The sequence below is a fragment of the Microtus pennsylvanicus genome, chromosome 13 (genome assembly GCF_037038515.1).
Source record: "Microtus pennsylvanicus isolate mMicPen1 chromosome 13, mMicPen1.hap1, whole genome shotgun sequence".
In the NCBI taxonomy this organism is placed as follows: Eukaryota; Metazoa; Chordata; class Mammalia; order Rodentia; family Cricetidae; genus Microtus; species Microtus pennsylvanicus.
Window position 1 is genome coordinate 65,444,357 of NC_134591.1, and position 12,746 is coordinate 65,457,102.

The 12,746-nt window shown below is 50.0% G+C and overlaps 2 protein-coding genes across 5 annotated transcripts in view; both read right to left on the reverse strand.

Moving 5' to 3' along the window:
* Window positions 1–5,227: 5,227 nt before the first annotated feature.
* On the reverse strand, window positions 5,228–8,889 carry Hmgn2 (high mobility group nucleosomal binding domain 2). Its single transcript, XM_075945998.1, has 6 exons — window positions 8,298–8,889; window positions 7,463–7,507; window positions 7,243–7,272; window positions 6,904–6,954; window positions 6,437–6,532; window positions 5,228–6,061 (listed from the first exon to the last, which is right to left on the reverse strand). Exons 1-6 carry the CDS (start codon window positions 8,310–8,312, stop codon window positions 6,026–6,028), a joined length of 273 nt encoding a protein of 90 aa, XP_075802113.1. The 5' UTR covers window positions 8,313–8,889; the 3' UTR covers window positions 5,228–6,025.
* A 685-nt stretch (window positions 8,890–9,574) lies between these two features.
* The window catches only part of Dhdds (dehydrodolichyl diphosphate synthase subunit), a 29,580-nt gene continuing 26,408 nt past the window's right edge, over window positions 9,575–12,746 (reverse strand). For 2 of the 4 annotated variants that reach the window (XM_075946002.1, XM_075946001.1), the window contains exon 9: window positions 9,575–11,748. In XM_075946002.1, the coding sequence (XP_075802117.1) occupies window positions 11,512–11,748 (237 nt within the window). In that variant the 3' untranslated portion in view covers window positions 9,575–11,511. Of the gene's footprint in view, window positions 11,752–12,746 lie in introns of all 4 variants that reach the window. The other 2 variants (XM_075946000.1, XM_075946003.1) reach the window with 1 other exon arrangement.

Consider the following 12,746-nt stretch of genomic DNA (forward strand, 5'->3'; position numbering starts at 1 on the left):
TCCATATTACTACAGGCAGACGCTCAGGCAGTTGCCATGAAGCTCCGGTCCAAGATGGATGCAGGTTAGGATCTTTCCCAGTAAGCCACCACCTCGTGGTGCTACACAGATTATTAGAAATGGGTTAAGCAAGATATGAGAGTTAGCCAAGAAGAGGCCAGATATAATGGGCCAGGCAGTGTTTAAAAGAATATAGTTTCCGTGTAATTATTTCAGGGCATAAGCTAGCCAGGCGGCTGGGAGCCTGGCGGCAAGACTATGTGAGTCACATCTCCAGCCATAAAGTTTGCTCTTCCAATGACACTCTTATGGGCACAGTAGCTGACTGCTAAGACCCAGTTCCAGGGAGGCTAAGGCAGAAGGACCAGGAGCTTGGTAGCAGCCTGGCTACACAGACAAACCTCATCTCATAACAAATCAGCTGTACATGTGCAAAAAACCTGCATTCTAAGCTCTCTGAAAGTAGAGGCAGGATGACTCCAGAGTTCAAGACCATACTGGAGCTAGGCCACTGGTGGTGGTGCACACCTTTAATCCCAACAATTGGGGGACAGAGGCAGGCAGATCTCTGTGAGTTCGAGGCCAGCCTGGTCTACAAGAGCTAGTTCCAGGACAGGCCCCATAGCTACAGAGAAACCCTGTCTCAAAAAAACAAAGGAGAAAGAGAGAGAGAGAGAGAGAGAGAGAGAGAGAGAGAGAGAGAATATGTAAAGACTGGACCCTTTAGAGGTCACTAGTGCAAACATTAAATGGTGTGGTTCCTTTTAGGAACCTGGCAAGTCTTCAGAAAATTGAGTCACCATGCAGTACAGAAACTTCATTCCTAGGATTATGCCTGAATGAATTGCTAACATGTCCACACAGTGCTGACACAACTCTTAAAATAGCCCAAAGTGGAAACCCAAGTATTCATTAACTAACGCATGGATAAAATGTGGCATCCTGTCAGGAAGACTGCTGGAGTGATTCTATAAAATGAATGGATCTTGCCAGTGGTGATGGCGCACACCTTTAATCCCAGCACTGGGGAGACAGAGGCAGGCAGAGTTTGAGGCCAGCTTGGTCTACCTAGGGAGTTCCAAGACAGGTTCCAAAGTTACAGAGAAACCTTGTCTGGGGGGTGGGCGGGGAACAACCCAAAACAAACAGAAAAGGATGAATGGATCTTGGAAGCAATGCGACATTTCAAAAGAGTACAGACTCTTATTATATTGAAAGAAATGTTGAGAACAGGCAAAACTATAGATGATTAGCGACTGCCGGGTTCAGGGAGGTACGAGTGGGTATTAACTGCCAATGAGGGGATAGGAAGGGATGAAGGAAGCACTCTGGAATTAGGCAGTAGTGATCACCACCCAGCCACACAAACCACACACGGAACCTCATGATTTAAGGCTGTTAACTTTGTTTTGTTTTGTTTTTCAAGACACAGTTTCTCTGAGTCCTGGAACTTGCTCTGTAAAAGCCAGGCTGGTCTCAAACTCAGAGATTCTCCTGCCTTTGCCTTCTGAGTGCTGGGATTAAAGGCATGTGTCACCACTCCTTGGCAATGACTGTCAATTTTATATTTATCTCTCAAGAAGGGGAAAGGTTTCACTCAGCAGTGCCCCATGGTCCAACAAATCAGATGAGGCCAGGTCTAGAGGTCACAGGACATAGTGAATGAAGTCACACTTCAACAGCTCTTCCATCTCATGATGCTCTATTCCTGGGGTTCTCCCCCTTCTTAATTCTCCCCTTTTCTTTAGTACAATTCATGATGTGGTTGTTGAAATAGGGGCAGCAGGGCTGCGTCCCCAGCACCCGGCCGCCCCCACGGCTAGCTTTACCCGAAATAATTACACGGAAACTGTATTCTTTTAAGCACCACTTGGCCCATTTCTATCTAGCCTCTTCTAGGCTAGCTCTCCCACCTGGACTAGCCCATTTCTAATAATCTGCTGTAGCCCACGAGCTGGCTTACCAGGAATGATCTTAACCTGCATCTGCCTGGAGTAAGAGAATCATGGCGACTCCTGACTCAGCTTCTTTCTCCCAGCCTTCTGTTCTATTTATTCCTCCCACCCAAGTTTTAACCTATGAGGACCAAGCAGTTTCTTTATTGCTTAACCAATGAAATCAACAGATTGATATATGACACTCCCACATCATGTGGTAACCGCAACCATAAAGTTATTTCATTGCTACTTCGTAACTGATGTGAGATTCCCCTCTGTATGCTGGGAGTATCATTGGTGAATAAAGAAACTGCCTTGGCCTGCTGATAGGGCAGAACTTAGTCAGGTGGGGAAAATTAAACTGGATGCTGGGAGAAAGGTGGCAGAATCAGGAGATTGGAGACAGACACCAGATGGAACTTTACCCGGTAAGCCACAGCCACATGGCAATACACGGATAAATGGAAATGGGTTAGTTTATGAGTTAGCCAGAAATATGCTTAAGCTATTGATCAAAAAGTATTGCAAATAATGTGGTTTCTGTGTGATTATTTCAGGAGTCTGGGCGGCCAGGAAATGAACAAGCAGCCTCCAACTACACATAATTTTGCTGTTATGAATCATAATGGAAATGTTTTCTGATCGGTTTAGCAACTCCTGTATAGTTGTTCCCCCTTGAAAGGGGTTGCAACCCATAGGTTGAGAACCACTGCTTCAGTTCTAGTGACTGCGTCTCAGCTGTGTGTGGTTCCACTACTCTTGAGATTCAGCTGGAGTGGGTGAACCACTTGTTCTTAAGGAACCCAGGCTGGCAAGAAGTTTCCTGGAAAGGTTTTTTTTGAGGAAGGAACCCTAAAATCCTGCCTCTGGGCATGGCTGAGTATGTTATATCAACGGAAGACTCAGGCCAGCTGGGCAATATGAGGTCTATGGAAAAACTGGGTATACATCCTTCCTTTTAAAGAACTGAGACTGGGCCAGGTGGCGGGAGTGCACACCTTTAAGCCCAGCCTTCAGGAAGCAGAGTTCGAGGCCTGCCTGGTCTACAGAGTTCAGTTCCAGGACAACCAGGGCTACACAGAGAAACTGTCTCAAACAAAACAGAACAAAAACCCAAAAAACAACCTAAGAGCTGAGATGGAGTAGGGTGGGGCAGAGAGATGGCTAAGTAGTTAAGGGCACTGACTTGTTTTTCCAGAGGACCCAGGTTCAATCCCCATCATCCACATGGCAGCTCATAACTGTTACTCCAGTTCTAGTGGGCCTGAAACTCATGGCAAATGCTAATGCATGTAAAAAACAAACAAACAACTATGGGGGCTGGAGAGGTTATCAGTGGTTAAGCTCTTCCAGAAGACCTGGGTTCAATTCCCCACACCCACATGGCAGTTCACATCTGTCTCTAACTCCAATTCCAAGGGATCCAACACCCCCTTACAAGCAAACCAATGTATATGAAAAAAAGTAAAAAAAAAAGGGAAGAAATTTTTTTTAAAAAAGGTAAATTTTAAAAAGAGAGAGCTGAGATTAGTTACATAGTTATGGCAGGCTTTGAGTTGGGAAGGGTCTACTTTTATTAAAAGTGCCAGGTATTAGAAGGTTATGTGTGTGCCTGGTGCCCATGGAGACCAGGAGAGGATATTGGATTCCCTGGAGTTAAAAGTGCCAAGTGTTAGCATTAGCATGTCATGTGTGTGCTGACCACCAAACCTGCACCCTGAGGGACTAAGCACTCTTAACCACCAAGCAGTATCTCCAGTCCTCTAGGGGCCCACCTTTTGCTGTTGAAATGGTTTTCATGTGGCCAAGGAACTCATGCAGCTTAGGATGACCCTGAACTCCTGATCTTGACTAAATAAGTACTCAGGCCCAAGTATAAAATATAGCCAGGTAGCACATGGCTACATTCAGGCTTTAATTCACACAGGGCAGACAGATCAGGTCTATTCAAATAGACCAATCTATAGGAATAAAAATCAAAGGTGGCCAGGTGGTGGTGGCACACGCTTTTAATCCCAGCCCTTGGGAGACAAGGACAGGGGGATCTGTGAGTTCAAGGCCAGCCTGGTCTATGGGAGCTAGCTCCAGAACAAGTACCAAAGCTACAGAGAAATCGTCTCAAAAAAAGAAAAGAAAAAAGCCAGATGGTGGTGGCGCACGCCTTTAATCCCAGCACTCGGGAGGCAGAGGCAGGTGGATGTCTGTGAGTTCGAGACCAGCCTGGTCTACAAGAGCTAGTTCCAGGACAGGTTCCAAAACCACATAGAAATCCTGTCTCGAAAAACCAAAAGAAAAAAAATCAAAGGTGAAGCTCAGCTTACATATCCGAATTATTTGGCAACACAAGTCCAGAACAGAAAAATACTTCCATCCAGCTATCACACATGAAGTGATGTCTCTTTATAACTGACCCAATGACTAGCACAGCACATGTTAGAGCTACATCCCATTTCCAGGTAAGCAAAGTGCACAAAGGGAACACTGGTAACCCAACTACAGCTTCAAGATTTGCTTCAACTCCAGACTGGTCACAGAACCCCTAGAACTGTTTTACCAGAAGAAAACAAGTGGCCTTCAGATAGAGGTCTAAGATTCATTTCATTGCTCAGTGTTGTCAAATTTAACTACGGTTTCTTCGCCCAGAAAGGAGTTCAACACACCTGGAACCAGTTGCCTCAGAACACCCACCCCGAAGCTTCAAGTGTCATCTAACCTTTGACAGAAGGGAACGAGACAGTTTCTGTTGTCTCCCAATTAATTTCCCTCTAATTTGAGCCACACGAAACTCTGTGAAACAAGTTCAAATTACAGCCACAAATCATTTTTTTGTTTTATCCAGACAGGGCTTCTGTGTCATAGTCCTGGCTGCCCTGGAACTAGCTCTTGTAGACCAGACTGGCCTTGAACTCCTGCCTGCTTTCCCATTAAAGGCGTGCACCGCCACAGATCTGTGTCTTCACACCTTCTGATTAGCCAGTCTGTTAACAGTGTGGCAGGTCAGCATAGTGGTAGACCATCTGACTCACGGTCAAACACAGCACTGCCCAGAGACAGCAGAGGGTCAATGCTCAGCAGAGGGATGCCCAGCTCTGCATTTTAAGGACTGCCACACCCTTCAAGAACCATTTCCCTGCACCCACTAACGATCCGGTCTATTCTGGGAAGCATACATACCCACTACCACTTCCCACTGTGTGTTTGCGAGACTGACTGGATCCATGACCATCCAGTCAAACCAAGAGAACTGGCAGCCAGGTTCCCCAATGTGGAGGAAAAGACCAGAGGCAGCATTTCCAAGCCAAACTGTATCCAGCTTTATTAAAGACACTTTCCATAATCAATCATGGTTTTCCAGGCAGAACATGGGCAGACAATCAGTAACAGTATACAAGAACTTCCAAACTCCCTTCTTGTATCGACTACCAAAATCAGAAAGCCACTATAAAACCTGGTGAGTCTTCATTGGATGCTCTGCAAAGGGGGAGGAGTTTAGAGTGAGGGCTGACATTTCACATCGAGGATGTTGTTTCACAACTCTTCACAAGCCGACCCTGACTTTCAGGAAATGAAATGAAAATGGCAGAATTATCAACCTGCAGATCCACAATCTTCTATAAAAGGAACCGCTGCGCTTTTGAGGATACTCAATGATATCACTGCAAAGTCCGGATTGCCCAACAGACTGGCAAAACCAATTTTGGGGATCAGGTTCCAACAGGTCTCTGGTCTTACGGGAGTTAAGTCTATGTTGATGGTACAGGGGGAGGAGGATATAAAAATGAACTGAGTTTTCCCACACATGTCATGTTGTCCCCAGGACGCCTCTCCTGGGAGCCAAGAGGAGTCTTTCAAAATTATCAGGGAAAGATGTTTTCCATCATGAACCATCATTCATCCAGCTTGGGAGACACTGCTAGTGACACGTGTTCCTCCCCACCCAAAACAATGAAGTGTTCTGTGTGCTAACAACATAGCTTTAAAAAAAAAAAAGTAAAACAAAATTCTGCATTTTTATAAAACTTGATAAAAAATAGTATTTCAAACTGTACAGTCACCAGAAGTACACAGTTATCAAAAACGCACACATTTCACTTGGCGTCTCCAGCACCTTCAGCTTTTTGTGCCTAAAAGAAGAACAAGTAAAGTCAACACAAACTAAACTCTACCTTTGCTTACTCTGGTCTACACACACGGTATCGTTCCCATGATAAAATCCAGGTTTGGGTCCACCAAGACTGTACTTCAAGAACAGCCCACTTTACTAAATCACCCCGCCCACTGACTGATTGGGATAGATAGGCTCAGAGGACCCAAGACCTTTAGTTTCATGTCAGGATAAGCCAACACAGCAAGTGCCTTTTAGATTATAACAGACTCTTGAACTGAGGATTTCAGACAGGAGGAAAAAAAAAAATCACACCCCACACAGTGATCCAGATATAAGGGCAATAAACAATTGTGGGATGTTTTTGATAACTGTGTACTTCTGGTCACTGTACCTGGTCTGTTTTGGCGTCTCCATTTTCTGCAGGATTATTGGCATCCTTACCAGCATCGGCCTTCCCCTTCTTCCCCTTGGGTACCTTCTCTCCCTTCTAATGCCAAGGAAGGACAGATATTACAGTTTTTCATTTTGTATACCAGGATGTAACCTACCAAGTTCTACAGGCTTGCCTACTGAAGATATACCCCACTCCACTAGGCTGAAGTATAATTTCAGCTACTTTTTTTGCTGAGGAACATAAATTAAGTTATAGAAATCCAAGTTTGCTAAAAACACTCCTTTCCCAGCCAAGGGTAGTTTTCTGTAATTCGTGCCACAGACACTAACATGACAAACACCAGGAAGAAGGCCAAAGTGACAACATCCACTGGTGGACGCCCATTATGGTGACTTAGGCTACGGTGGGGAAGGACAGTTCTGTGAAAATCACCCATCTGGTATTAGCGCCACAGTCATGCTTACCTTTGCGGGGGCCTTTTTAGGCTTGGGCTCTGGCTTTGGAGGAGCAGGTTTCTTGTTTTGGTAGGCAATGGGGAAGAGGAAACTATTAGTACAAAGGACCAAAAGAAACAACCTCTCGAACCACATCTAAAAAAATTATCATTGGGGTTGCCTTTCTTTTCCGATCTGAAAGTGATCTCCCAATTTGGTCTTAACAATCACAACTTAGGACAACGCGAAACTCCAGAGGTGCCACACCACAAGATAATTTACTCAAAACCAGCCACAAACTATAATTCAGCGAAACCAAAGGGATCCCCAAAATGTTTCCCAACCTCAGGGTCAAGTATACACACTTACAGCAGACAACCTTGCCGATCTTCTCTGTGGCTATTAAAAAGAAAACAAAGTCAGAAAAATAAACACAACTTCTGCACCAGTTTTTCCACATAAAAGAAAACGAAGAAAGAAACTCTAGGGTAACTCCAGACCTGGGGCTGAGGTCAAACAATAGCAAAGCAGCCCATGGTGTTTACTACCCAAAGCCCTGTGCAACAAGCCCTGTGTGGGTAAGACTCACCTCGTCCTTCACCTTGGCTTTATCTCCTTTAGTATCCCCTTCAGCCTATAAAGATAGAAGACAAAAATTTGTAACCTCGGAGGTAAACCTCAGCCATCGCGACCTTAAAAGAAAGCGACACCACGTTTCTAAAACGTATCGACTCAGCGTCTCTTAAAAGTAGTCTTAGTGGGGGATGGAGCCCCAACGAAGGTCGAGGCCCGCATAGCAGACCCCGCAGGTCGGCCTCCGGGAAGCGCGGGAGAAGCTGGAGCGGGGCCGGCGAGTCGCCGGGCGCCACCAGCCAGGCAGGCGCAACAGCTGCAGATTGTGCAAACAAACCCCTCCGGAGGCGGAGCCCAGCGCCGTTGCCATGGCAGCCGTCGAGGGCGGGAGCTCGGGGAACTCGTGGGCGGCGGCGCGGGTCCCTGCGCCGGGGACGTGGGCGGCCCGGGGGCGGAGCCACGCAGCGACCCCGCCCCTCGCGGCGTCAGTTTTTTGGCGGTAGAGCGCTCCCCCGCCCGCCCAGCCGAGCGCCGCCTTCCCGCCCTTTCGGGTTTGAATCGCCCGCCCGTCCGCCCGCCCGCCCGGAGAGGAGGGGGCGGCAGGTGGGGGAGGGGGCGCGGGCGGCCGAGGGAAGCGGGATAAACAGCGGCCAACATGGCTCCTCCCGTCGCCGCCGCCGCTCCTCCAATATGGCTTCTGGCGCCCGCGGGCAGCGTGCCGCGCAGGCTTCGCCCGCGGCCGGACTCAGGCTGGAACCCCGCGCCGCGCCCGCTCTCCCCGCCGAGTTCCGCGCTCGAGGCGAGCGGCGGCAGTGGCTGCGCCCGGGCGCCCACGCGCTCGCGCCACGTACCTTTCTTTTGGGCATGGCGGCGGCGGGGGGGAACGTCGGCGCTGAACGCGGGGCTGCAGCGGTGTGCGGCTCGGGTCCGTCCGGGGGTCGTTCTCGCTGCTTCTTCACACTGCTCGGGCTCCGGGGGGTTTATAAAGTTTTTATAGCGCTGGGAGCCTCGGACCGGTTAGAACCGGATTTCACCTCCCGCCGCCGCTCATTGGCCCAGCTGGGGTCACGTGGGCGGGGTTTAAACTCACCTCCTCTGGAGTGAGGAGGGGGTGTCGGGGGAGGGTGAGCTAGACGGCCGCGCGCCTTGGGGGAGGGGGCGCGGTGGGGGAGGCGCGCGCTCGAGGCAGTAAATGAGGGGCGCGCGAGGCGGCGGGCTCGGGGTTCCGCTCCCGCTCGAGCTGGCTTTTGCAAACTCCCAAGTTCCTTCCACCTTATGCAACCCTGCTACCCACTTCTCCAAGCCGTGCGACACTGGGCACATCTCGGCCGCTTTCCTTCCGGCTCCCGCTGGGGGCCCCACAAGAGGGGATGGCGAGGCCTGGCCGCGCCGCCGGGCTCCATAGGCGACGACGGGAGGCGGCCGCTCCAGGGGCCACGGGCTCTAGTGGGATGAGAGAGAGGGGGCTGGCTTGGCGCAGTCGGACGTGCATCCTTCCGAACTGCTACCTCGGGAAATCCCTCCGTGCGCCTCACCTGGGAAGCCGTCCACTGGAGGTGGGGGCGTGGGCTCCAAGTGGAGACTTTGCACACAGGGGTGCCTTTCGGGTACGGCCGGGCAGGTAGGAGCTGTCCTTTCAGCACCTACTGCGCAATGGCCTCCCCAAACGCTACACAGCCCCCCAATATCGGCCGGGTGGCTTCCTTAAGCCCCTGCACGTCCGGCCCCCTGGACCCATCACAGAATGGTGGAGAAAAGCCGCCAACACGGTCTGAGAGCACTCCCCTCCCCCTAAGCCCTCTGGGTCTCGGATACAGCTAGCCCAGCTGCCCCCACTCGACAGAGGCCACCAAACCTGGGCTGTGCAGATGCCACAGCTGGCGAAATCCCCCCCCCCCCCAACACACTCTCAAGCCGGCTTGTTCTCGCTTGCGTGAGGAAGAAGCCGTTGAAGGAAAGCGCCGGAAGATTAGGAAACAAGTAGACGAACAGGTGTGATGGCCAAGGGGCCCTCCTGTGCACCCCAGTCCAAAGCCCGGCGTTCTAGAGCTGGCCAGCACACTCGCGGGAGGGTGCCAATCGCAGAAGCAAAGCAAGGCGTTCTTTCGTTATAGACACGGAACAAATCTTACATCTAAGAATTTTTAAAAATTCTATTTGACACCCAGAACACAACCGGCTAAACATCTGTAACAGGGTGTTTGGCGCTCAGGTGGAAGATGCATATATAGGTTCCCACCTTATTTTTTGAGGCAAGGGTGGGTGGAAGCTAGTTTGCACTAACCATTCCAGCAGAAAGCAAACATCCAAAACAATCTTTTTGCAGCCTTTGCTTCTGGGTAGCAACGGATTTGCCTCTTCTTTCCACTGGCACAGCGCCTCCTGAGGCAGCCCCCACCCCAGCCCACTCCGCCCTGTGCACCTTTCCCAGAATACAGGTCCCCAGGCTGGAAGATACCTTGTCCATTAATCACCTGTACTGTACTCCAATCGTAAGAGAAAGTCAGCCAGGACTCAACAGCCATGCTTGCTGGGCAGATTCCGTTTGCTGCCTCCAGCCTCTCATTCCCGCCTTAATTGTAGGGCTCTGTATTATAGCCACATAATTCATGCCTCCCTAATTAAGGCTGTCAACAGCCTCATTGTAAAGCTGGGAAATGCACAGCACCTGCTCTTGGGGAACTCAGTGCCAGCATTTGGTTTTGGGGAGTGCCAGGTGTAGAGGGGGCCTTGCCAAAGGGTGCACTGATTGGCTTTTGGTTACAGTGTCAGGCTCTTATCCTTGATTCTGAGAGGAAGAATGATGGACAAAAGTCACCAGTGACAGGTATCTCGGCGCAAAACTGGGTGGGGGGCAAGGCTAGAAGTTAGGAATCTAAAGAGTACATTTACCATGGCTTATAATAGCCCACTTCTTTCCGGGAGGAAGGCGCCATGGAAAGGGTCTGGAGACAATGAGAATACCAGAGTGGCAACTGGTCAGTGTTCCTGGCTGGTATTTACTGCTCTGGGGCACCTGATGCAGAATAGCTCTGCAGACCTCTCTTCAGCCCTATGGGGGAGGCAGGCAATCTTGTCTCTTCCTGAAAGGCAGTGTTGGCCCTCAGGCTGAGTAAGTTCTGCCATGATGACAGTAAAGCGTCTCAGGGTCTACTTAGGGAGTCAGGTCAAAGAGCTGTGAGGAGCCTTGAAGATTGGGAATCAGTCTGAGCTGGCGACAGAAGGAGACAGTCAATCAGGAGATGCTTGGTTCTGTTCGGTCCTGATGTGTTCGATTATACTCTGGGACCTCTCTAGGCCCTTCTGCTACCCTGTAGCCATGGAGGGGGTTGGGTCTCATTGGGGAGTGGAGCCTGGCCCCATGCCCTGTAAGGGGGAGCAAAGCTTGTGTGGGCTGAGTCAACAATAGGTAATTGGATTGTAATCACCCGCCTGGCTTCCATGAGCCATTGGGGGCGCTGAGCCTTTCAGTGAGCAATCAGTACTGGTGGTGGGAGGGGTGGAGATTCAATAGCAAATCCCAGGTGGAGAGCCAAGGGGAGGAGCAGCAGATGGGCAAATTTTCTTCCTGTCTTTCCCACCCCTTTCTCCCCTGCCCAGCGATGCTGGCTGTCTATCAGTTATTTACCAGTAGATGCATTCTTTTGTCAAAGTCACGTGGTGGGGGCTTGGGCAGGATGGGTAATGGCCTCGATTTTGGGAAAACTTCTTCTGCATGTTTTAGGATATGCTAGTGGAAAAAGAACATGCATCCAAAACCGGGGGGGAGGGGGACACGGACAGTAAACACAGCTTATGTTAGGGTCCCCTGTTCTCCAGATTATCAGTGACTGCTCTTGGATTTAGTGTAAGCATGGGAGACTCCCTCAAACTCTAGGTGAGTCCCTGTCACAGGGAGCCCAAAGGTGTCTGACTATAGGCTGTAGGCCTTGCCTTTGGGGCTCCCTGCAAAAAAGCAAAGGGAGCACAAATCATCAAAACGGAGGTGCCTTTCACCAAGAAAAGAAAAGGAAGTTGGGGCCCAAGAGGCAGAGGGCAGGGCAAAGTGGCCACTAGCCAGCCTCACTAGGCAGGTGCAGTGCCCAAAAGTGCCAGCCAGTCAGCCCGTTTAAGTTCCAAGGCCTTCAGGAAGCTCTGGACTCGCTCTTCCCGTTTGGCAGAGAGTCTGTGCAAGCGTGTCCGTCGGAGTTGGGCATCCCCACTGGCCTGGAGCCCCTCTTGAAGCAGCTGCTCTGTCACTGCAGCCTGGTCCCTCTCCAGCTGGTGTCTCTTCCGCTCCTCAGCATACATGTCTCGGGCCTTCTGCTAGAGAAAAGTGGGGTTTGGGGAGATAATTTTAGGTGTGGGTAAGATGGAATGGAGAAGGTGGGACTAGGGTACCAGAGTGGCCAAGCAGAGTAACTCCGGAGAGTTTCTACTAGCGTGGAGAGGCAGTAGATGGTGCCCGTGTTACACAGAAGTCAGCAGCAGTCCGTCTTGGCTTGTTTTGTGTGGAAATATTTGTATTTCTTAAAATTCTTTCAAGCTTACACTTGGAAACAGGTAAACAGCCTGACTTCTGATTCGCTGTACCCATGGGGAGATCTTCCCTGGTTTTGCTCATTTGTAACGTGGGACTGTGTCTACCTTGAAGAGAGGTTTAAGGGATTAGGGATAATAATGCAAACCCACTCTAACATATCAGCAGGCAGAGAAACAGCCATTTTATGCATTGTTGTCTACTGTCTGAGACGATATGCACTGGGTCTTCTTATGTCAGTGTGAGGTGCTGTTCTCCAGCTCCCTAACCTATTTTAAAGGGTCCAGCCTCCTATACTGAAGACAGGCTTGACTCTCTGAGCAAACAGCTCTCCTAGGAATGATGAGAAGCAAATTCAACTCTTAAGCCACTTAGGCTGCCTAGACCAGGTATTAGTCTTTAGTCTGATCTTTCTGTTGGAAAGAATCCTTTGGCGGCTCCAGAGCCACCCTGACAGCTGGTGGTGATCACAGGCTCTGAGTGCCTCCCAGACTGTGCATATATGTCTTCAGAGAGATTCTTTACGAGGGCAGAGACTACTTTTTGTCTCTGGCACTCAGAACACTCTGCATATGCAGAGGTCACTCACAGGACAGGAAGGGTGCAGGTGACCAAAGTGGGAAATCCTTTAGAACAGAAGTGACTGGCGTGTCTCACAGACGAGTCCTGACACTATACCTGGCCTCCAGAGTCCGACCGTGTCCTAATCATCTACAAGCTCACGGCCTTGTCCTCACTTTGTTTTGAGACAGAGTTTCTCTGTGTCACTCTGGCTGGCCTG

Bases quoted from the DNA above. Each gene is read 5' to 3' on its own strand.
- Hmgn2 (XM_075945998.1), bottom strand. The intron at 7,273-7,462 runs GTGAGTCTTACC...TCTTTTTAATAG, and splicing joins AAGCCAAGGTGAAGGACGAG to CCACAGAGAAGATCGGCAAG. The intron at 6,062-6,436 runs GTACAGTGACCA...TTCTTCTTTTAG, and splicing joins GAGACGCCAAAACAGACCAG to GCACAAAAAGCTGAAGGTGC.